This window comes from Schistocerca cancellata, chromosome 2 (genome assembly GCF_023864275.1).
Source record: "Schistocerca cancellata isolate TAMUIC-IGC-003103 chromosome 2, iqSchCanc2.1, whole genome shotgun sequence".
NCBI lineage: Eukaryota > Metazoa > Arthropoda > Insecta > Orthoptera > Acrididae > Schistocerca > Schistocerca cancellata.
This window is the reverse complement of record NC_064627.1, coordinates 803473013-803497871: the sequence shown is the minus strand read 5'-3', so window position 1 is coordinate 803497871 and position 24859 is coordinate 803473013. Positions and strand designations below refer to the sequence as shown.

The 24859-nt window shown below is 44.2% G+C and overlaps 1 protein-coding gene across 4 annotated transcripts in view; it reads left to right on the top strand.

The window, feature by feature from the left end:
* LOC126162664 (atypical protein kinase C) overlaps positions 1-23014 on the top strand; it is a 761639-nt gene extending 738625 nt beyond the window's left edge. For all 4 annotated transcript variants that reach the window (XM_049919308.1, XM_049919309.1, XM_049919310.1 and 1 more), the window contains one exon: positions 21184-23014. In XM_049919308.1, the coding sequence (XP_049775265.1) occupies positions 21184-21271 (88 nt within the window). In that variant the 3' untranslated portion in view covers positions 21272-23014. The remainder of the gene's footprint in view (positions 1-21183) is intronic.
* Positions 23015-24859: the final 1845 nt, after the last annotated feature.

Sequence of the window (24859 nt, the reverse complement as noted above, 5' to 3'; positions counted from 1 at the left end):
TGGCCGCGAACCCTGTATGCCATCGGGCCGGAACGCCACAGTACACCATCTGCCTGTCTACATGAGTTGGTAGGAGCCACTTCCAAGCCTTACGTTTGTAAGTCGTACTGAAAGTAACCAAACTGTTTACGCTTCGTGTACGTCCACATTTATAAACGCAACTTTTTTAATTCGCGCAGTCCGTTACAGTTACAAAATCATCCTACACTGCGTGATGATAAAAAATTGGTTGCTTTTGAACACCGCATTATGCAAAACACTGTTTACGCCTTTCCATTGACCCAGGTATGTTTAGATACCTAGCTTAGTGTGTCATCTTCTGAGTCTAAAATTTATTTCTGGAAATTACATTGCTAGCAAATACACATTTTTTCAGATCGATTTTTGTTGCCCTTTTTTATCGTTTTGGCAGTATGTCATTTTTTGCCCTATTGTGTAGGTGTGGTGCATACCTCTTTTTAATGCTATTTTGTACATTGTTTTCACACGTTTTTATACAGTTTCGAATGACAATGAGTAAAAATCTTTTACTTTACACCTATTTTCCACAAAACTTTATTTGAGCAAACACTTCCGTCTCCATATTCATTGTGAGGTGCCATTAGCCGTAAGTGTCCGATCAAATAAAGTTTTGGGGAAAATAAGTATGAAGTAAAAGTGAAGCTATATCAAGAAGAGGTGTCAAAAAAATGCATATAGTACCAGTAGGAGGAGGCATCCGACAGAGATCCAAAACAAGACGAAAAATATGAATTGCGGTTAAGAGAACAAGAACAGGGCTCAAAAACAATTCGTAGAACTGCATTTTCACTAGCAGTGTCGTTTTCAGAAATAAATTTGGCGCCCGGAAGATGACCCACAGGAGTCGAAACAAATCTCTTCACACTAAAAGAAAATTATCTTCCACATCGCTGATGAGTCGTACCTGTGATCAGTCAGGGCAGCCAGTGTATACGCACAGAATCTTCTCTGTGAGCATTGCGGGTTCAACAGCGACAATTTTCCAATACCTTAGTGTTTGGAAGAGTAAAGTATTGTATAAGAAATATTAATATCATATACTGCAAACAGTATATATTATCGTAATGATCCCTTCGCTGTGTAGCGCCGTCTAAGCTTTAATGAAACTTCTCGACAGCTAACAGCTGATTAGCGACCTGGAATACCAACTTGAAGCCTTGCTTTTCTCGGTGTGTGTCCTATTACCAACCGAGTTTCGACCTACAAGGTGTCACAAACATTTAGGTTCAAAATTACGCAAATCCCATACCGTCTGTATTAATTTTGTCGTTAAGAGACCCAAACACTTGCCGGTATACTTGTTAGGTATACCTAAAATGATGGAGCGTATCATTTGTCAAAACAAAACTATGCAGACGAACACGGTGGTCAGAGAAGAATCGAAATTCGATTTTTTTCCTCCATGCGAGTGCGTCGAGACCAGAGCATGTGTGTTAATCACCTGCACAGGTTTCAAGAGCTCTCAGTTTGCGCCTTTTTTTTTTGAGAGCATAGAAAAATTAAGATTTAACGTCGATTTCAAAGGAACCACTCCAGCATTTGACAGAAGCGATTTAGGAAAATCACAGAGGTAATGAATCTGGATGGGCGGACGATCCTTTTAACTGTCGTCCTTGTAGGACAGATGTCCATAATTATAAGCAACAATCTCTGACGTCAATCTGTTTTAGAACTGTTTAGCATGTTTTATGCTCATGTATTATGACATATTATGACATTTTTTGGAGGACATCATCTCCCCTCTGATAATCAATCTGGATTCCGCAAATACAGATTTTGTGAAACTCCACAAGCTTTGCCGTTCATGAGATACAGGAAGTCATAGATATCGGAGATTATCCAGTATCGGAACAGATTTCTGAGTGGATTCAGTAATCCTTGCAGTTAGAATCTCACACGTCGCTTTTAAAAGTAGAGAATCGACAGACATAAAGGTAATTTGGGAGTACCCCAAAGAAGTGTGGTAGGATGGTTACTGTTTGTTGTACATAAATGATAGGATCGAAAGCCCCATGAGCCTTTTCGCAGGCTAGAAGACTAGCGAATTGCAGGAAGACCTGCAGAGAATTAATGAGCTGTGTGGTGATAGGCAGTCGACACTGAACATAAATGTTATGTATTGCATATAAATAGGCGAATAAATCGACATACACGACATCTACATGACTTATCTGAAATTCGCACTTAAGTGCCTGGTAGAGCGTTCATCGTACCAGCTTCACACCAATGCTCCTCTACTCTTCGGTTTCACTATTCATGAGTAATCACTGGAAACACAAAGTCCCGTAAAATACGTGCGAGTATCCATATGGACCGATCTAAAGTGGAATGCGCACGTAAAACAAATGGTACGAAAAGTAGATGCTAGGCTGAGATTCATTAGGAGACTCATAAGAAAATGTAACTCACCGAGGAAAGAAATGTCTGCAAAACATTTATTGCTCATGAGTCTGCGACGCTTACCAGGTTTGATTAACAGAACAGGTAGAGCATATGGAATGAAAGGGGCATGTTTTGTCACGAGATAGTTTAGTAGGCGCGAGAGCGGTAGGGAGATCCTCAGCAGGTTCCAGTCACAGGCGTCACAAGAGAGGCGTTGAGCACCACGGAGAAATTTACCATCGAAATATCGAAAGAGTACATACCGGGAAGAGTCAGGCAACATATTACTTCCTCCGATGTACAGTGTGTCCCAGAAATGTTGCGACAGACTGCCAGGGTTGTAGGGGATGTCTTGAGGAACAAATAGAGGATAGCAACTCGTGTCTGGAAACGTCACCCAACGACGCCACAGAGTGTCGTAGTTATAAGCGCCTGCAACTAGGCCACCCCTTCGGCAGCACACGTGACCTTTTATGCTGACGGACATTTCACAATGTTATTCTGATTGCGACTGATTGCCACCTTCGCCAGTGGAGAAGATAGAGCTAACTGTCACATGGAGAGGCCTTATCTCCTATGACTGCAATGCTCTGTTACCTTGGTGTATGACAGTTTCGGACATACGTTTTCATCCTAAGTTTATTTTTCTCTTGTACACAGAAAAACATTGGAGATTGTAGAGTGTTCAAGGAGATAAATAAACAGCAGATGGAAACTCAAATGAGCCTCGCTGTCATAGGAGACAAGGCCTGTTTAAGCAGTAGCTAGCTCCACCTTCCCCACTGGCGATGGTGACAATCAGTCACGATCACAGAACAACATCGCGAGATGTTCCGCCTACGTCCGTCAGCGTACAAGGTCACGTTTGCTGCCGAAGGGGTGGCCTAGGGGTAGGCGCCGACGTCCATAACTTCGACGCTCTGAAGCTTCGTTGGATGACGTTTCCAAACACTAGGTCCTATCCTCCTCGATCTGTACTTCAAGAGACCCCTCTATAACCCCTCAAAGTTTGTCGCAACACTTGTGTATGTGTCACTAAATTACCACAACGAGAGTATCCGAGAAGTTAGAGCTAATGCGGAGTTTTACCGAATGTAGTCCTCCCCACGCGCCATTCTGAATAGACTGGGAAAGGAGGGAACGGATAGTGATACCTGACGTACCGTCCGTCACATACCGTGTTAGATGCAGAGTTTGAATCCAGCGTCTTATCACAGCGCCGCTTCTAGTATGTCTTAGTAACCGCGTGAATAGTTAAAAATTATGTTTTGTTGTGGTTCTAGTTGTGTTAATTTGTAATGTTTATAGTGTTGACCTTTGTTTTTCAGACGGTTTGTTCGATTTGCAACAAGACATGTCGTTAAAGGTATGCCTCTGGGGAAATCATTGAGCTATACTGTATAAATCCCGCTCCTGTGTACTAGGCGAAAAATAAAAATTGGGAGAGTGTTAGTAGGACTCGCGCACCCTGCGAATTGAGAATCCCAACGATTGCCTGTTACCAATATCGATACTGGAAAGATATTTCCCGGGAATTCCAAGACCGTATCAAAATCTCTACAGAAGTTCCTCGATATCAAAAAAAGCGAGCCGGAGGTTTCATTTTATATATGGAGAGAGAGAGAGAGAGAGAGAGAGAGAGAGAGAGAAGATTTATACAGCATTTTTATTTACTTACTAAAACATGACTGCAACTTACATTTTGTGTCTGGCTGTAGTAATCTTCGTCCATTATGGTTTTGACAGATGATGAATGCAATGTATATTCAAATGGCTAAAGATATTTTTTATGTGATATAATTACAGCGTAACAAGTTTCAGATTTGTTACTTTACTTACACCGTGAAGCCCTGCGAATGCCGAATTTCGTGAAACTTCCTGGAAAATTAAAACTATGTGCCGGACCGAGATTCGAACTCGGGACCTTTGCCTTTCGCGGGCAGGTGCTCTACCAACTGAGCTACCCAAGCACGATTCACGTCCCGTCCTCACAGCTATACTTCTGCCAGTACCTCGTCTCCGAATTTCGTGTTTGTAGGTCAATGGATAGTACGCTATAGGTTTTGAGGAGTGCATTTGCGTGTGTCAAAATATGTGACATAAATGACCGAATGTTTGGATTGTATTGATTTAGAAGCTTAAATTTCTTACACCGACAAACGACCATAGACTTCACTATGTGACATGATTTTGAACTTGGACCATCTATCTGCTCCTGAGAAAATGGGTTCTTAATACTCGCTCAGAGATACAGACAGACCAAAGCGATCCTGTAAGGATTCCGTTTTTTCATATTGAGGCACGGAACCCTAAAAAAGGAGGATCTCCTTAAAGGGAGGCAAGAAACTGTTTGCACAAAAACGTTGAAAGTGAAAACAAGTAACAAACTTACAGCCAACTCATTGCCTTCAGTCAAAACTGTGCTCTCAGGTGTACTGTGGCGTGCTTTTCCTGTGCCACGTTTGTTCACGTTAACTGGTGCAGGTACACCAGACAGGTAAACCGGAATGTGTGTGTGGGGCCTGTCAGAAAACTATTTTCAATTGCGACATAGAACAGTGTATCAGTGATGCACCCTAGGGTCAGTTTCGAGGCAATAATATTATTTTGAGCCTCGTCTGATTGAAATAGTTCGTCATTACCTTTCTGAAAGTGCTGAGGTGGTGACGTCACTAATGACAGAAGTATAAAACGTCACACATGTCTCCGCTATTGCTTGTAGTTGTGCCCGGTTGCGAGCAGGAGAGCAGAGGTGCACAGGCAGGGCAGGGAGACTGGAGCGTGGAGGGAGGCAAGGTGCGGTTTGCCGCGCTCGCTCGCCCGCCGCGCCGGCCGGGCTCGGCTAGGTAGCGGCGCGCGACTATTTTTGCAGCGCAGCGCCTCGCTGCCCACGCGCGCCCCGGCGGCGCGTATTGATCGGTCGGTGGCCGGCCCGGCGCGGCCCGGCGACGCCGCGGCCCCACCCCCCTCCCCCACCTGCAACCCCAACCACCGCTTCCACCCGCCACTGGCTACACGCCGGCCTCCGCTCTCGCCAGCGCTGTTCAATTAACGCTTATACGTCTTCTGCCACTCGTTGCACTGTACGCACTACACGGCGCAACTACGACACTGTTACACCCTAGTCCACTTCCCTCTGGCGTGACACAGGGGAGTGTTATGAGACCATTGCTTTTCACAATATGTATATAAATTGCCTAGTAGATGGTGTCGGAAGTCCATGCGGCTTTTCGCGGATGATGCTATAGTATACAGAGAAGTTGCAGCATTAGAAAATTGCAGCGAAATGCAAGATGATCTGCAACGGATAGGCACTTGGTGCAGGGAGTGGCAACTGACCCTTAACACAGACAAATGTAATGTATTGCGAATACATACAAAGACTAATCCTTTATTGTATTATTATATGATAGCGGAACAAACACTGGTAGCAGTTACTTCTGTAAAATATATGGAAGTATGTGTACGGAACGATTTGAAGTGGAATGATAATATAAAATTAATTGTTGGTAAGGCGGATGCCAGGTTGAGATTCATTCGGAGAGCCCTTAGAAAATGTAGTCCATCAACAAAGGAGGTGGCTTACAAAACACTCATTCGACCTATACTTGAGAATTTTTCATCAGTGTGGGATCCGTATCAGGTCGGGTTGACAGAGGAGATAGAGAAGATCCAAAGAAGAGCGACGCGTTTCGGCACAGGGTTATTTGGTAAGCGTGATAGCGTTACGGAGATGTTTAGCAAACTCAAGTGGCAGAGTCTGCAAGATAGGCGCTCTGCATCGCGGTGTAGCTTGCTGTCCAGGTTTCGAGTGGCTGCGTTTCTGGATGAGGTATCGAATATATTGCTTCCCCCTACTTACACCTCCTGAGGAGATCACGAATGTAAAATTAGAGAGAGCGCGCACGGAGGCTTTCCGGCAGTCGTTCTTACCGCGAACCATACGCGAATGGAACAGGAAAGGGAGGTAATGACAGTGGCACGTAAAGTGCCCTCCGCCACACACCGTTGGGTGGATTGCGGAGTATAAATGTAGATGTAGATGCGAGGTTTACCGACTATCTTTCACGTGTGTTGCAGGCAATTTGTTCTTACGTTACGCTGTAGGAAACCAATGGTTCCACTCACACATATAGTCTGTCTGTAAACTCTTGACCGAGCACCGCTTTTGGTGGGGGAAGTGGCCTTTCCCGGAAGAACGCTGCTACCGGCCTACGGGGGCACCCAAAATCTTTTGCCCGTTACCTGTCTAGCGGTGTAGATCGGCGTGCAGTGATATACGTCGATTGTGTTCGTGGAATTTTAGTTGCCAGTGGCAGCCAGTTAAATTTGTATACTTACTGATATACTTCGATATCCGGAAGTGACGGATAATCTCCCAGCATTGCAAGAAAATGTGCAGAATACGAGGAAGAGGAGGTATTTTCACGAGCGTTCGATCGTCTCTAATGTTATTACAGCGTGTATTAAAGAGGCGGCCCAAAAAGAACTGTTGGCTAATATTACCAGTCCCAATCAAAGGGCTGCAATTTATACAAACGTAAGTCTCGTCCAATTGGACGCATAAAGAACGAACGCGAAAACGAGCCGCATGGTTTAGTGGAATCGCCACGAAGGAAAACTAATAATCTTGCGAGGAAACCGATCGTTGTAGAAAGTTTCAAAATCACGTAAACCCTTTGATGCTTATGGAACACAAAATCTCTATCTCGGTCACTATTCAAGTGGTTCTGAGCCGGTCGTTGTGGCCGAGCGGTTCTGGGCGCTACAGTCTGGAGCCGCGCGAGCGCTACGTTCGCTGGTTCGAATCCTGCCTCGGGCATGGATGTGTGTGATGTTCTTAGGTTGGTTAGTTTTAAGTAGTTCTAAGTTCTAGGCGACTGATGACCTCAAAAGTTAAGTCCCATAGTGCTCAGAGCCATTTTGAACTGATTCTGAGGCATATTGCTTTAAATATGTGCGCAGTAGCTATTCTAAACACTGCTGAAATTTTCTTCGAAACATGTACATCGATTATGGACTTCTAAGCAAAAAGCTTGACATGCGAGGTGCGTTCACATATTAATTTTTATTCTTTGGTAAGAACTTTATTTGTTAATCTACAGCAATGTTGTCCTCTTCAAAATATTCCCTATTACATACTATACACTTGTGTCAGTTCTTTTTCCAGTTCCCGAAATTCTTTAGGAACTGTTTCTTCGGGATAATTTATAGGTCTCGTAACTGTGCATTTTTAATCTCATCCATGCTTGTAAAACTGCTGTCCTTTAAGGCCTGCTTTGAAATGTTTATACCACTTGTATACCCTTGGTTCGCTCATAACAGGCTCACCAAAAGCATTATTGAACATTTCTAAAAATTTCATACCCTTTATTCCATTCCTATAACAAAATTTAATACAGATTCTCTAATTTGTTTTTATACAAAACAAGAAATCCTTGATGCTACGCAAAAAAATGTAACCTTTTCGACAGCTGACAACAGAGTAAATACCCAATATGCATAACATTGTACACATACTTTTGAGACATGTTTACGAAGACAGTGACAGGTAGTGCAAATCGGACTAATACAACACACAAAATTATAAACTTGTGACTACTTTTTAAACACTCTTCGTGTTGCAAGTTCTTCAAAGAAAACTTGTACCTTTTAGTAGAAACACAAAGTAAGAATAAGCCAAATTCTACAGATTGATTGCAGTACATGGGGTTCGTTTTACAGATAGTAATAGAGGAATATATATTCACGTGAACAGGCATTCGGTTCTATGTTTGTAGTATAATACTGACTTCCGTTCTTAATATTATTTACTCTATAATGTTCTGTTTCGGAAGAAGCTATCGTTTTTTGAATTCCTTATGCTCTTAATGCATTTGTCTAAAAATGAACGCAGCCGAGACGTATCTGTATACGGCGTCGCCACAGATTTAAAGCGGGCGCCGCGCAGGGCCGGTACTACGAGGGCAGTTCAATAAGTAATGCAACACATTTTTTTTCTGAAACAGGGGTTGTTTTATTCGGCATTGAAATACACCAGGTTATTCCCCAATCTTTTAGCTGCACAACACTATTTTTCAACGTTATCTCCATTCAGTGCTACGGCCTTACGCCACCTTGAAATGAGGGCCTGTATGCCTGCACGGTACCATTCCACTGGTCGATGTCGGAGCCAACGTCGTACTGCATCAATAACTTCTTCATCATCCGCGTAGTGCCTCCCACGGATTCTACATCTACATCTACATCTATACTCCGCGAGCCACCTTACGGTGTGTGGCGGAGGGTACTTATTGTACCACTATCTGATCCCCCCTTCCCTGTTCCATTCACGAATTGTGCGTGGGAAGAACGACTGCTTGTAAGTCTCCGTATTTGCTCTAATTTCTCGGATCTTTTCGTTGTGATCATTACGCGAGATATATGTGGGCGGTAGTAATATGTTGCCCATCTCTTCCCGGAATGTGCTCTCTCGTAATTTCGATAATAAACCTCTCCGTATTGCGTAACGCCTTTCTTGAAGTGTCCGCCACTGGAGCTTGTTCAGCTTCTCCGTAACGCTCTCGCGCTGACTAAATGTCCCCATGACGAATCGCGCTGCTTTTCGCTGGATCATGTCTATCTCTTCTATTAATCCAACCTGGTAAGGGTCCCATACTGATGAGCAATACTCAAGAATCGGACGAACAAGCGTTTTGTAAGCTACTTCTTTCGTCGATGAGTCACATTTTCTTAGAATTCTTCCTATGAATCTCAACCTGGCGCCTGCTTTTCCCACTATTTGTTTTATGTGATCATTCCACTTCAGATCGCTCCGGATAGTAACTCCTAAGTATTTTACGGTCGTTACCGCTTCCAATGATTTACCACCTATGGCATAATCGTACTGGAATGGATTTCTGCCCCTATGTATGCGCATTATATTACATTTATCTACGTTTAGGGAAAGCTGCCAGCTATCGCACCATGCATTAATCCTCTGCAGGTCTTCCTGGAGTACGTGCGAGTCTTCTGAAGTTGCTACTTTCTTGTAGACAACCGTGTCATCTGCAAATAGCCTCACGGAGCTACCGATGTTGTCAACTAAGTCATTTATGTATATTGTAAACAATAAAGGTCCTATCACGCTTCCTTGCGGTACTCCCGAAATTACCTCTACATCTGCAGATTTTGAACCGTTAAGAATGACATGTTGTGTTCTTTCTTCTAGGAAATCCTGAATCCAATCACAAACCTGGTCCGATATTCCGTAAGCTCGTATTTTTTTCACTAAACGTAAGTGCGGAACCGTATCAAATGCCTTCCTGAAGTCCAGGAATACGGCATCAATCTGCTCGCCAGTGTCTACGGCACTGTGAATTTCTTGGGCAAATAGGGCGAGCTGAGTTTCACATGATCTCTGTTTGCGGAATCCATGTTGGTTATGATGAAGGAGATTTGTATTATCTAAGAACGTCATAATACGAGAACACAAAACATGTTCCATTATTCTACAACAGATTGACGTAAGCGAAATAGGCCTATAATTATTCGCATCTGATTTATGACCCTTCTTGAAAATGGGAACGACCTGCGCTTTCTTCCAGTCGCTAGGTACTTTACGTTCTTCCAGCGATCTACGATAAATTGCTGATAGAAAGGGGGCAAGTTCTTTAGCATAATCACTGTAGAATCTTAAGGGTATCTCGTCTGGTCCGGATGCTTTTCCGCTACTAAGTGATAGCAGTTGTTTTTCAATTCCGATATCGTTTATTTCAATATTTTCCATTTTGGCGTCCGTGCGACGGCTGAAGTCAGGGACCGTGTTACGATTTTCCGCAGTGAAACAGTTTCGGAACACTGAATTCAGTATTTCTGCCTTTCTTCGGTCGTCCTCTGTTTCGGTGCCATCGTGGTCAACGAGTGACTGAATAGGGGATTTAGATCCGCTTACCGATTTTACATATGACCAAAACTTTTTAGGGTTCTTGTTTAGATTGTTTGCCAATGTTTTATGTTCGAATTCGTTGAATGCTTTTCTCATTGCTCTCTTTACGCTCTTTTTCGCTTCGTTCAGCTTTTCCTTATCAGCTATGATTCGACTACTCTTAAACCTATGATGAAGCTTTCTTTGTTTCCGTAGTACCTTTCGTACATGATTGTTATACCACGGTGGACCTTCCCCTCGCTTTGGACCTTAGTCGGTACGAACTTATCTAAGGCGTACTGGACGATGTTTCTGAATTTTTTCCATTTTTGTTCCACATCCTCTTCCTCAGAAATGAACGTTTGATGGTGGTCACTCAGATATTCTGCGATTTGTGCCCTATCACTCTTGTTAAGCAAATATATTTTCCTTCCTTTCTTGGCATTTCTTATTACACTTGTAGTCATTGATGCAACCACTGACTTATGATCACTGATACCCTCTTCTACATTCACGGAGTCGAAAAGTTCCGGTCTGTTTGTTGCTATGAGGTCTAAAACGTTAGCTTCACGAGTTGGTTCTCTAACTATCTGCTCGAAGTAATTCTCGGACAAGGCAGTCAGGATAATGTCACAAGAGTCTCTGTCCCTGGCTCCAGTTCTGATTGTGTGACTATCCCATTCTATACCTGGTAGATTGAAGTCTCCCCCTATTACAATAGTATGATCACGAAACTTCTTCACGACGTTCTGCAGGTTCTCTCTGAGGCGCTCAACTACTACAGTTGCTGATGCAGGTGGTCTATAGAAGCATCCGACTATCATATCTGACCCACCTTTGATACTTAGCTTAACCCAGATTATTTCACATTTGCATTCGCTAATAACTTCACTGGATATTATTGAATTCTTTACTGCTATAAATACTCCTCCACCATTGGCGTTTATCCTATCCTTGCGGTATATATTCCATTCTGTGTCTAGGATTTCGTTACTGTTCACTTCCGGTTTTAACCAACTTTCCGTTCCTAATACTATATGCGCACTATTTCCTTCAATAAGAGATACTAATTCAGGAACCTTGCCCTGGATACTCCTGCAGTTTACCAATATTACGTTAACTTTTCCTGTTTTTGGTCTCTGAGGACGGACGTTCTTTATCAACGATGATAATGTCCTCTCTGGTAAGCCGTCAGGTATTTTATCGTTTCGCCCAAGGGGGGGTCCCTCTAACCTAAAAAACCCCCGTGTGCACGCCACACGTACTCTGTTACCCTAGTAGCTGCTTCCGGTGTGTAGTGCACGCCTGACCTGTCTAGGGGGGCCCTACAGTTCTCCACCCAATAACGGAGGTCGATGAATTTGCAACCATTATAGTCGCAGAGTCGTCTGAGCCTCTGGTTTAGACCCTCCACACGGCTCCAAACCAGAGGACCGCGATCGACTCTGGGCACTATGCTGCAGATATTAAGCTCAGCTTGCACTCCGCGTGCGATGCTGGTTGTCTTCACCAAATCAGCCAGCCGCCGGAAGGAACCAAGGATGGCCTCAGAACCCAAGCGGCAGGCGTCCTTCATTGGGCCAAATATATGGAAATCCGACGGTGCGAGATCGGGGCTGTAGGGTGCATGAGGAAGAACAGTCCACTGAAGTTTTGTGAGCTCCTCTCGGGTGCGAAGACTTGTGTGAGGTCTTGCGTTGTCATGAATAAGGAGAAGTTCGTTCAGATTTTTGTGAACAATTGTGACAGCACTACCAACAGAGATGTCAAGTTGAGCACTGAGTTGTTTGATGGTGATCCGTCGATCACCTCGAACGAGTGTGTTCGCACGCTCCGCCATTGCAGGAGTCACAGCTGTGCACGGCTGGCCCGCACGCGGGAGATCAGACAGTCTTGCTTGACCTTGCGGCGATGATGACACACGCTTTGCTCAACGACTCACCGTGCTTTTGTCCACTGCCAGATCACCGTAGACATTCTGCAAGCGCCTATGAATATCTGAGATGCCCTGGTTTTCCGCCAAAAGAAACTCGATCACTGCCCGTTGTTTGCAACGCATATCGGTTACAGACGCCATTTTAACAGCTCCGTACAGCGCTGCCACATGTCGGAAGTCAATGAAACTATACGAGACGAAGCGGGAATGTTTGAAAATATTCCACAAGAAATTTCCGGTTTTTTCAACCAAAATTGGCCGAGAAAAAAAAATGTGTTGCATTACTTATTGAACTGCCCTCGTATGTTGTGAAACAGCCTGTAGAAGCGACTTGTGACGTAGCTTTGTTGGCAGAGTGGGGACTCGCTCGCACGCTGTTCAGTTTACCGCCACACTATAGTCACCAAAGTCATGGGATAGCGATATGGCACATATACAGGTGGCGGTAATATCGCGTACACAATGTATAGAAGGGCAGAGCATAGGCCGAGTTGTCATTTGTACTCAGGTGATTCACGTGAAAAGATTTCCTACGTGATTACGGGCGCACGACGGAAATTTACAGACTTTGGACGCGGAATAGTAGTTGGAGTTCGTCGCGTGGGATATTCCGTTTCGGAAATCGTTAGGGGATTCAATATCCCGAGATCCAAAGTGTCAAGAGGTGCAGAAAGTACCAAATTTCAAGCATGTGTCACCACGAACTACACAGTCGCCAGCGGCCTTCACATAACGACCGAGACCGACGGCGTTTGAATAGAGTTGCCCGTGGTAATAGACAAGCAACCTTGCATGAAATAACCGCAGAAATCAATGAGGGACGTACGACAACGGGCAGTGTGGCGAAATTTGCCGTTAGTGGGCTATGGCGGCAGACGACCGCATTTCTAAGCTCGTGACCATATCTTTTGGACCCTAGACGACTGGAAAACCGTGCCGTGGTCGGATGAGACCCAATTTCATTTGGTAAGAGCCGATGGTAGTGTTAGAGTGTGGCGCAGACCCCGCGAAGCCATCGACCCAAATTGTCAACAAGGCACTGTGGAAGCTGGTGTTGGCTGCATGATGATGTGGGCTGCCTTTGCATGGAATGGACTGGATCCTCGGGTCCATCTGAACCGATCATTGACAGGAAATGGTTATCTTCCGCTACGTAGAACCATTTGCAGCCATTTATGGACTTAAAGTTCCCAAACAACGATGCAATTTTTACTAATTACAGTGCATCGTGTCACTGGGTCACAAATGTTCGCGATTGGTCTGAAGAACGTACTGGACAATTCAAGCAAATGATTTTGCCACCCAGATGGCCGGACATGAATCCCATCGACGTTTGTGGGACATAATCGAGAGGTTACTTCGTGCACAAAATCGTGCACCGGCAACACTTTCGCAATTGTGGACAGCTGCAGAGGCAGTATAGCTCAATATTTCTGTACGGGACTTCCAGCGACTTGTTGAGTCTGTGCCACGTCGAGTGCTACGTGCAAACTCCGCAAGCCAGGGTATGGTGCATATCTGAGGGTTCTCTGTACACTTACCAAGCCGTGGGAATGTTGATTGATGTTTTTCACTCGCTGCTCCAAATTGTTCGAGATAACTTCTGTGGGATTAAGATCAGGGGGTTCAGCGCTCCAGTCGAGGCTGTCTTCTTTAAAGATAGGACTACCCGCAGCAAACTCGTCAACTAGACGTAAAACAAGGGGCCGCACTTGGTCAACAGTATGCTGAAAAATATTTACCGGTTCATGCTAACGTATCATAGACAAGTGGGCTCAAGTCACGGCAGGAAAAATAGCCGCAAAACATCACAGAACAGCCACTGGCCTGAACTGTACACTTCCCACACTGAGAGTTAATCGTCTCATTGGGCCATAGGTGCACTTAACGCCCCTCAGCATTTCAGAACAGGGAAAATTGCAACTTTTCGGACCACACTACACGCCTACAGTCAGTTACTGTCGTGCAGATATGTACCAGTGTGAGCAGTGACCTATAAGGTGTTTATTACAGACAAACAAAGATAGAAATTCATTGTTCGTCTCACTGGATAGAGGAAGGTTCAAAGTTTCATGTTCGCAGAGACGCTATACCATGCACTCAACATGAGCACCATGCTTTGCTCGAGAAACATCGAAATGATAGTCCATTTCATTCCTCACTCGAATCAACAGGTCCCTGCGTACTAAATCGACGGCTCCAATAGTTCGATTTCTCAACTCTTGAAGAATAGCTGCCTTAAGTGGGACTAAGAATGCCTTGTGTATACCCCCACATAAAAGAACCGCAAGGCGCGAGGCCTGGTGACCTGGGAGGCCAAAAAATAATGAACAAGATCTTGTTGTCCACTTCTTCCAAGCCAACGTTGTGGGATGGTGGTGTTAAGATAACGCCGCACCTCAAAGTTAAAGAGTCGGGATGACGTCGCACATAAAAATGAAATCACTGGAATTTTCGTGAAACCCAGGAAACAATCAATTTTGCAGCATATCGAGGTATGACGTTCCTGTCACAGTTTCCGCTACAAAAAAGAAAGGTCCACGAACTTTGTGAACAAAAAAGGCACGAAACACATTCAGTTTCTGTGAGTCTCTTTCAAGATGACGCCAGGATTTTGTAACCCCCAAATTCTTACACTGTATGTTGTACTTGAACAAAGACTTCTTTCCAGTTATTACCTCGGAAACGTGTTGAATTGGACGTGCATCATTCACTGACAGTGCCTGCCCGATTTGAAATCGGCTTCCATTGACAAGGCGGGACTCCCGTCTCAGGACCCTGTTCGTTAGGTACTCCTTACGCCTATTGTTCTTGTGCTGTGTTGCATGGCCATGTGTGGTACGCCATTACATGCAGGCACGTGAGACCAACAAATAGGAATCTTAAATCACGATGTGCTCATCCGCAAATACAAACACAACAGCCGCTTCTCTGCCTGCCTGACACGTCAGTCTACCTTCAAAATGTTCAAATGTGTGTGAAATCTTATGGGACTTAACTGCTGAGGTCATCAGTCCCTAAGCTTACACACTACTTAAGCGAAATTATCCTAAGGACAAACACACACACACCCATGCCCGAGGGAGGACTCGAACCTCCGCCGGGACCAGCCGCACAGCATTCTACCTTACCACTGTCATTGCATATAAGCGATTGCCAAATACCACTTCGCTGACATGACTTAGGTCAGCAGTGGATAGTCACTTGAGCATCTGATACGAGTTCTACATCATCTGCAGCGCTCCAAAGCGACTAGTAGCCCCTTTCCAGGGTGTGAGTAGTATTTTACTCTGTGAGCTTGTATTTTGCTAATAAAATACATATCACTTGAAGCTTCCTTTGTTTATCGACGTAGCCATTTCCTGCATTTAACCTGTTGTCATATCTGTTAATCAGCTTTAGAATTTCCGCCGTCCATTAAGGCAGTTTTTCACAGCATTCTTCGCTTTGGCTTCAAAAACGTTTCACGTCCAGGAAACGTATCTACTTTGTGGTACGGTATCTTGCACAGTTTAATTCTTCGACTGACTCTTCAAATCGTATGTGACGAGCAGTGGATTTTCGAGTCGAGTTTCGACCTGCACTTTCTTAAAATATTGGCTCGGCATTTCACACTTTTTTCTCATTTTTCGTTCTTTACTGTATAACCGTAAATTTCCTTAAGTTGACATTAGCTTTCTACATGTTTCACCTCCCGAGCTTCCTATTATCGAAACGTACCGCACACTCAGTGGGAATATGTATCGTCGAGTTCGTTTTAAACAACTACATCAGGCACATAAACAACGTATATTGATTGTTACCCACACTACACCGACAAAAGATATTGAGGAAACCATTCGACCTTTGATGAAAGCCAGATATCAATCCACACAGTGAGGATGCGTTATATGTCGTAGCTTTCTGGATTACTTTCCTCTTTTGTCCGATGGACCATTCACATTTTTGTGGAATAAGTTTTTTTGGAATAAGTATAATGCCTCATGAATAATAATAATAGAAAAGGCTCTAGTTCAAAAATGGCTCTGAACACTATCGGACTTCACATCTAAGGTCATCAGTCCCCTAGAAGTTAGAACTACTTCAACCTAACTAGCCTAAGGACATCACACACATCCATGCACGAGGTAGGATTCGAATCTGCGACCGAAGCGGTCGCGCGGTTCCAGACTGTAGCGCCTAGAACCGCTCGGCCACTCTGGCCGGCCAAAGGTTCTAGTGAAACAACGTATAAATCATGACTTTCTGACCTTCTCATGTTCACTCATTCCGTACAGGTTCCTATAAATCTTTCACAATTGTGATTGATTATACAGAGTGTTTAATAAAGGTGTAACGAAACTATATTGGATATTTTGCATATTGCGTTACATTCGCTTATATGGAAGTTCACTAGCCGTATTTTCTTCAGATGTTCGTCACTTGTACGTCGAGCATTTCAGAACAATTTATCCACTTTAAGTTACACCAGGTATCATTCTAAACGATTGCTGTAAAAGAATGATAGACTTGAAATTTGCATCAAAAATGACAGTACACTAAAATCATCCGTTCATTTTTTAAATGTTTAGCTTGGTCTCATTTGTTTCATGCAGTGCACCTAAATACTGTCATCGGACTGACCCGTAATTTTTCATAAACGTATCAATATACAGAACAGCGTAATAGATACTGGGAACTCTTTGTTAAATGCGTTACGTACTGATTTCAGGAGCCCTTCAAAGGGAGAAGTATTGAGATTTTTCTCTCTCTCTGTCTTTGTGTGTGCTTGATGGGGACACCAAAGTTGTTGATATAGTGCAGTTTCACTTGTTTTGTCACGTAAACGTAAGATAACAGGGTGGAACCCTAGCTGTACCAACTGTCGAACAGTCATGATCTTCACATTTAGTACATACCCCACCTTTCTTTGTGAGGCGATTCACGTCAGATTTGACTAATTCTGGTTTCGTTAAACATGCACATGATTTCAGAGGTCTCGATTACCATACGGGGAAAGAAAATTTCACAGTAAAAAAATATTAGAGGTGTTTTAAGCAAATACTATATCTGTGTATGTAATGTGAAGTGCCACGACCGCTGGTGGTATGACAAAAACTTTGTACTGGGTATTATAACCCGGGCGTCACCTCTTTATGGCCGTATCTGGCCGGCAGATGGTCGTTTATCATCCACCACACTATGTTATTCTTACCGCGGGGAGAACGCTGCCAATTACCCCGACGAATCCGGCGCGGATTTTCGCCGGAAAAGCCCTCTGGGTGGTAATTTGTGGCGGTGTCTGCGGCGCTGCGGGGAAGCCCCGAGTTATTTAATAACGCCACCGCGCGCCCGGCACCGGCCCTTCATTAACCGCGGCGCGGTGTGCGTGCAACCCTTCAGAAACGCGTTCCGCACGCTTTTACGGCTGAGTAGGAGCCAAGTCGCAAAAAAATTAAAAAAATAAGGGGGAACAAAACCCACTCGGTGGCGTACCCGTTTTAATGCGGCCATAAAACGCCGTCCACGTGAGGGGGGAGGGGAGGGGGGAGGGACAAAGGCCCTAGCAGAACTTGCGCCGTCGCGAAGGAGCCGTGCGCCGGGCCCCCGTCCACCTTGAGAATAGCGGCGTCAGCTCCGTCGTAATGGCGCCCTTTGGGAACTTTTTATGCAGCGCGGGCCAGTTTTACCTGCGACGCGGCGTATAGGAGCGGCAGTGGCCTTCTGCGCTCGAACTGTTGGATTGATGGCCGAACTCAAGTACGTGCGTGAGCAAGAAGCGATATTTTCTTCACGCCAGTCCTTCGCGTAAATGGTTTCATTTAAGCCGTGTTAAAGCAAGGTGAGCATGCTTACTGCCCCTGTGAGCTGTAAGGATTCTTATTATCATGACACACGTTTTTAATCTGGCAGGAAGTTTCATATCAGCGCACACTCCGCTGCAAAGTGAAAATTTCACTCTGGAAACGTCCCCCAGGCTGTGGCTAAGCCATGTCTCCGCAATATCCTTTTTTTCAGGAGTGCTAGTTCAGCAAGGTTCGCAGGAGAGCTTCTGTAACGTTTGGAAAATAGGAGACGAGGTACTGGCAGAAGTAAAGCTGCGAGGACAAGCCGTGAGTTGTGCTTAGGTATCTCAGTTGGTAGAGCACTTTCCCGCGAAAGGCAAAGGTCCCGAGTTGGAGTCTCGGTCAGGCACACAGTTTTAATCTGACAGGCAGTTTCATATCAGCGCACACTCCGCTGCAGAGTGAAAATCTCATTCTGAGTCTGTTAACATTCACAAACTTATAAGACTCGATGACATGTTACGACATAGAATTAGACTAAAAATAACGATGCCGTAGTATGTCTGTGTCACGTTTAATGGTATTTCCATAAACGGCTGTTATCGGTGACACGAGTAACGTAATACGTAGCTTTGTGTTATTTACAGGCTAATTAAAGTCAGTCAACGTGGAGCAGACATGACGACTTATAAGATATGTGTTAAGGAAAGAGTAGCTAGTCGAGAACACATGTGCCATGCTACGTGTTTTTATTTACTATAATTGTAAGTGAACCATGTGCACTTCACAAAACAAAAAAACTTAGTGTCCTGTGACTAGAATATGAGCGAAACACTGTTGGAATGGGCAATTTCATACAAATAATTCGGTATAATTATTTGTAAAGGTATTGACTGGAATGATCACATAGACTCAGTTGTAGGTAAAGCAGGTTGCAGACTTCGGTTCATTCGTAGAACACCTGGGAAATGGAGTCAGTCTAGGAAGGTGACTTCTTGCGAAGCACTCGTGCGACCCGTCCTAGAATATTGCTCACGTGTGTGTTACCCGTACCAAATACGACTAACAGGGGACATTCTACCGATACAAACAAAGCAGCATGAAAGGTCACAGGTTTGCTCGACCCACGTGAGTGTGCCAGGAAGATGCTGCAAGACTGGCAGACTATTGAAGGTAGACGTAAATTATCCCTAGAAAGTCTACTTGCAAAGTTTCAAGAAGCAGCTATAAATGATGGCTCTAGGAATGTACTACAACCCTCTACCTATCGCTCCGGGAGATGTCACGAGAGTAAAAGTAAACTAAGTACAGTGCGCACAGGTGCTTTTAAACAATCATTCTTCCCGCGCTCCCCACGGGATGGAATGGGAAGAACCCTAATGGTAAAATGAGAAGCATCGTCTGTCGTGAAGTTTACAGCGGTTTGCAGAGAATGGATGTAGAGGCGTATGCACTTCACAACGGGAATGTACACAGCTAAGAGTGTATGATGCAGCACATTTCCGCAAATGCCTAATACTCTGTTGGTTATGAGGCCTGTCTATTCATTGAGCAACCAAAAGATATCCTCATGAACAATCAGATCTCAAAAGCCAGGGTATTTAGGTTTGTTAGTCTTCTACTCTAACGTGCTATAAGCACACATTTTTATTTATGGATTCTTCCGTTACTACTTGGTAGAACAATTACATATTTAAGTTTGAATAATAAGTGCACTGTCTTTGTCCTACTGATTTTTGGTTAATCTCGGACTAGTTTTTGGCTTGTTAGGCCATCTTCAGGAAACAACTGACTGATGTCTGAAAGGGACGCTAGTTCTTATGCAACCAAACATTATACATAAAGATACAATACACGTGCATAGTGTGTTGTGTATGAAACTTATTTCGTAACGTTAAAATTAAAATTTTCGTAACAGACGATGTTAAGCACAATAAATAATTCAGCTACACAATATTACAGGTCAAATTGTTATAATGCTAAATGTCGTAAGGACTTGATATTGGTTGAGAAATTGTTAAACTAAGCACTCTTTACGTTTCTAGAATGAAACTTTCACTCTACAGCGTAGTGTGCGCTGATATGAAGCTTCCTGGCAGATTAAAACTGTGTGCCGGACCGAGACTGGAACTCGGGACCTTTGCCTTTCGCGGGCAAGTGCTCTACCGACTGAGCTACCCAAGCACGACTCACGCTCCGTCCTCACAGCTTTAATTCCGCCAGTACCTCGACTCTTACCTTCCAAACTTCACAGAAGCTCTCCTGCGAGGTTCGCAGGAGAGCTTCTGCCAAGTTTGGAAGGTAGGAGACGAGGTACTGGCAGAAGTAAAGCTGTGAGGACGGGGTGTGAGTCGTGCTTGGGTAGCTCAGTGGTAGAGCACTTGCCCGCGAAAGGCAAAGGTCCCGAGTTCGAGTCTCGGTCCGGCACACAGTTTTAATCTGCCAGAAACTTTCACTCTCTATGTTGTTGAACATTATAAACTTAACTTTAGGCAATGGACAGTATTATACACGATAATTAAAGTACACAATCTTACGGTATTACAGCTTATATGGTTATGATCCCATGACAGATAATCATTATCTCGTGGAGGGTACAAAATACCGATGCAGGCTCGTCTCTCCTGCTTAAGATGTTCATGGCGGCAACACACCAAATAAATTTGCACAAGCTGGAAAAAAGGTTCAGCACAGCGGACATCGTTTTTGCTACCCTCCGTGAGATGTGTAACAGTTATTTCCCCGCCGCGCGGTTAGAGGCGCCATGTCACTGACTGCGCGGCCACTCCCGTCGGAGGTTCGAGTCCTCCCTCGGGCATGGGTGTGTGTGTTATTCTTAGCATAAGTTAGTTTAAGTAGTGTGTAATTCTAGGGACCGATGACCTCAGCAGTTTGGTCCCTTAGAAATTCACACACATTTTTAGTTATTTCCCGATATCCACATGATCATCTGGTATCACAGAGGAGGAGATAAAATTAGGCCTATAAATATAGCTTAATGTGTCATCATTATTACATGAATATATAGTGACAGCTGAGTTGCCGTCCCATTATTTGTCGAAACATGGATGTAGGAAGATAAGACTTTATACGTCTTTTTTGTGTGCAGCGCTAGTGGGCTGATGGAGGAACTTCCGAGTTACTGTTGTGTGTGTGTTTTTGTCGTGTTTCAGGCGGGTGATTGAGAAGATCGACCAGTCCGAGTTCGAGGGCTTCGAGTACGTGAACCCGCTGCTGATGTCGCTGGAGGACTGCGTGTGACGACGCGGGCGAGGAGTCCCGGCCCCCGGCGCGGGGGCGGCAGCGCGGCCGCGGGCGGCGGCGGGCCCGCTGCTTCTGTGCCTGCCGCTGCCGCTCTAGCGGCGCCACCGTCGCCGCGCGCCGCGTTATCTGGATCCCTGGCCCTCTTGTCCTCGTCTCGCCCGCCCCCGCCACTACACTCCCTCACTGTCCCGTGTGCGCCGGAGGACTGCTCGACACTCGCACCCTAAAACTACTTTGCCGCCCGCGTGTTCTCTCTGCTTCTACGGCTCACGCATTCAGGCCTAATTTTTTCCTGCACAGTCACTCAGAAACAAACAAAAAAAATCAATGGAGGCTAGCTCTGTCATAATGCTATTGTTATACTGTAAAAAAGGAAGTGTGAAGCAAGAAAGGATGTTCTCGAAGAGAAGTGTATTTAAAAAGAGAGAGAAAGAGAGCGTTACGTATCAAGTAATTTAGATGTAAGAGTTATAAATTCTTCAACGACGGAGAAGCAGGTCTGTAGATTAAGATTTAAGTCGTAGATGGTTACTTAGATCATCGGACTCCAAGTATTGGAGGCTATGAAAAAAATGAAAACGTGACACTAAAGTGTGGCGCTTCATAGCGCACTGTATAAAAAGTTATATATACATATAAATATACATACCATTGTTGTATTTGATATCGTTTATTTTTGTGGAGTAAAACTCAGTATTTCCGAAGAGTCACTTGAAAGTATTAACGATGTTTTGGTGCAAAGTGGTCTTTCTCCTCCACTAATTAACACAAGAGTCGAGACGGAAACTTCTTGTGTTCCGAACGGCGCGCGGTGCTCTTTCCGTGTGCTAGCGTTACGTTTTTGTGTGCTCTTTGTACAACAGTTTGGTCGTTCAGCTCTTGTAACGATACGTCGTGTAGTAGTCCGACAAAAAATATAAAAAAAAGTATCTGTTCCTTTGTACTAGAGGAACAAGTATTATTACCGTACATTCCACTCTTTTTGACGTATTTTACGCGTGAAAAAAATCTCTTATTACAGGCAGCGTGGATGGAGAAAAGTTTCGCATTTTGAAAGTTTATGTAGCTTCGCTTGTGAATAACGTTTTTGCAGTATTTGACGAGTAAGAAAAAGAAATTGGGATTACAATCCAGATAACAAAGCCGGGACGAGAAAACTTGCTGTCAACGACTAGCGTACTCCGGCCACACCGCCAGTATGTATACCTAAGTATAAACACGTAACGTTAATCTTCATAGTATATTCCAAACAATTTCAACAGCCTAGCTTCTCTGTAGTGTTTTCCTGGTCCTCTCATGCTGCGGTTAAATCTTTCTCGGAGATTTAATGTAGTTCAAAAAAATGAAGCGAGAAGTGATATTTTCTGTGAAAAGTTGATTTGAAACGATCCATACGGTCGACTTCTATACGATGTCTTGTCAACACTGTTTTTAATGAAGAAGATAATTTTGGCCTTGAGGAGGAAGTCAGCTTGTTGTTGTTTTTATTGTGTCGACTTGCTGCTTTGTTGACAGCAATTGTTTGCAGTGTGTAGACGGGTGATCCTTAACATTCCAGTATGTGCTTGGCTTTCGAGTTTTTAGTTTATTCTTAATGGATATTTGTACTTTAGAAAACTTTTTGTGTTTAAGTGCTTTACTTATTTTTATGTAATTAACTAAATGTAAAACAGACGTGAAGTTTGTTATTATGTATCTCATGCATATGTTTTGAAATAAAAATAGATCACCAACAATAAACTAGCCCTGATTACTTGTCCTACAACTCTCGTTCACTTGTATGTAATTATTCAACTTCCAGATATTGAAAGAACTTCCGTGACTCATATTGCAATCAGGGAAACAAAATGATGGACAGATGGACTGAAACCACACAGTCTTCAGGGACACCAAAAATTCGTTTTAAAAACTTTTTTGTTTTACCATGTATATCTTCAAAAGACGTATTTTTCCAGATTTTTCAGAAGTATCCCTGACATAGTCATGATCATCGTAGGTTTACCCGAGATGGTGCAAATTTAGAAAGCATGTATGATCATGGACAGGTAATGTCAGTGTACGATTTTCACGAATGTAAATACACTTTAAGTTTGATCCTGATATTTTGGGATTCTGCTTCATGACAGTTCTCTCCCACGTACAGCAGGTGCAACGAAGACGCTCTCCTGCAACGTTTCCGACGGGAATTCTTTCATTGCCCACCACACAAACCAGACTTGTCTCCCTCAGATTTTCATCTCCTCGCTCACATGAACCGTTGGCTATCAGAAGAGCATCATGGCACAGACCGCGGGTAGACCAGTGTAGGGAACTGGCGGAAAACACAGGCGGCTGTCTTCTATAACGAGGGTATTGGAATGCTAGTTTGGTGCCACGTTACGACAAATGAGTAAGTCAGAACGGCGCCTAGATTGAGAAGAAGCTGGAAGGTGTAGCTTAATGTTGCAAATAAAGCATTATGATTTTCACTGTGGTTCCCGTTTCACGATTGACTGGAGGTTGAAAAAGAATTGCCCTCGTACGCTATTTTTAAGGACTAGTCGAGGAATATATAGGGCTCAATTTGTCGTTTAAAGTATTTCTGCAGGATTGAATCCTTTTGGGGTAACATTTGATGAAGTGCTGGTACTATACTGCTCAAAACAATTAGGGGATCAGATGAGACATCATACAAAATAGACGTATGGTAACTTAATTTATTCAGATATATGCTACAATTGTAATCTGTGTGTGATACAGTGCGATATTTTGGTGTCTCAACTCTTTACCTGAGGTTTACATGGCGTTTACGTAGAGCGAGGCACCATGAGTCTACCGTAACAGTGAAACAGTCATTCTCGTTGTCCTCTAATATGGCGTGTGATCACCTCGGACGGCCAGTATAGTTGCACACCTGCGTCGCATGGACAGTGTGAAGTTATCAATCAGCTCTTGAGGGACATCTGCCCATTCTTTCGTGAGAGCAATTCCAGCTTTCCAACCGTTACGAGAGGTGCTGGTCTGGGTGCAATGCGTCTGCCAAGTGCATCCCAGACATGCTCAATCGGGTTTAAGTCCGGTGAACAAGGTGTCCACTCCATTCGTTCAGTTCCCTCAACTTCAAGCATGTTGTCCACCAGTGCAGCTCTGTGGGAACGAGCGTTATCGTCCACCAGAAATAACCCTTCTCCTATCGCACCAGCGTAGAAAAGGTCGAAGAACTCGTCTCTATACCTCTGAGCAGTCAAAGCGCCATTCTGAACGGCATAGAGGTCCGTACGTCCGCCAATACTGACTCCAGCCCACACCATTCGTTCGGCGGTGTTTCCTACAGATAAGCAGGATTGTTCAGAGTTCCACGTTCTCCCCAGATGAAGGAGCGACGATTGTCCCACTGAACACAAAATCTTGACTCATCTGTGAACAACACCCGGCGCCATGCGTTACGACTCCAATCCTGATGTCCCTCCGCCAAGTTTCTGCGGGCTAAACGGTGTCGTGGTTTTAATGGGACACACACCAAGGCCTCCGTGCGTAGAGGCCACATTCCCAAAGGCGATTACGAACTGTTTGTGTTGATATTGCGCGTCGTGTTGCTGCCTGGAG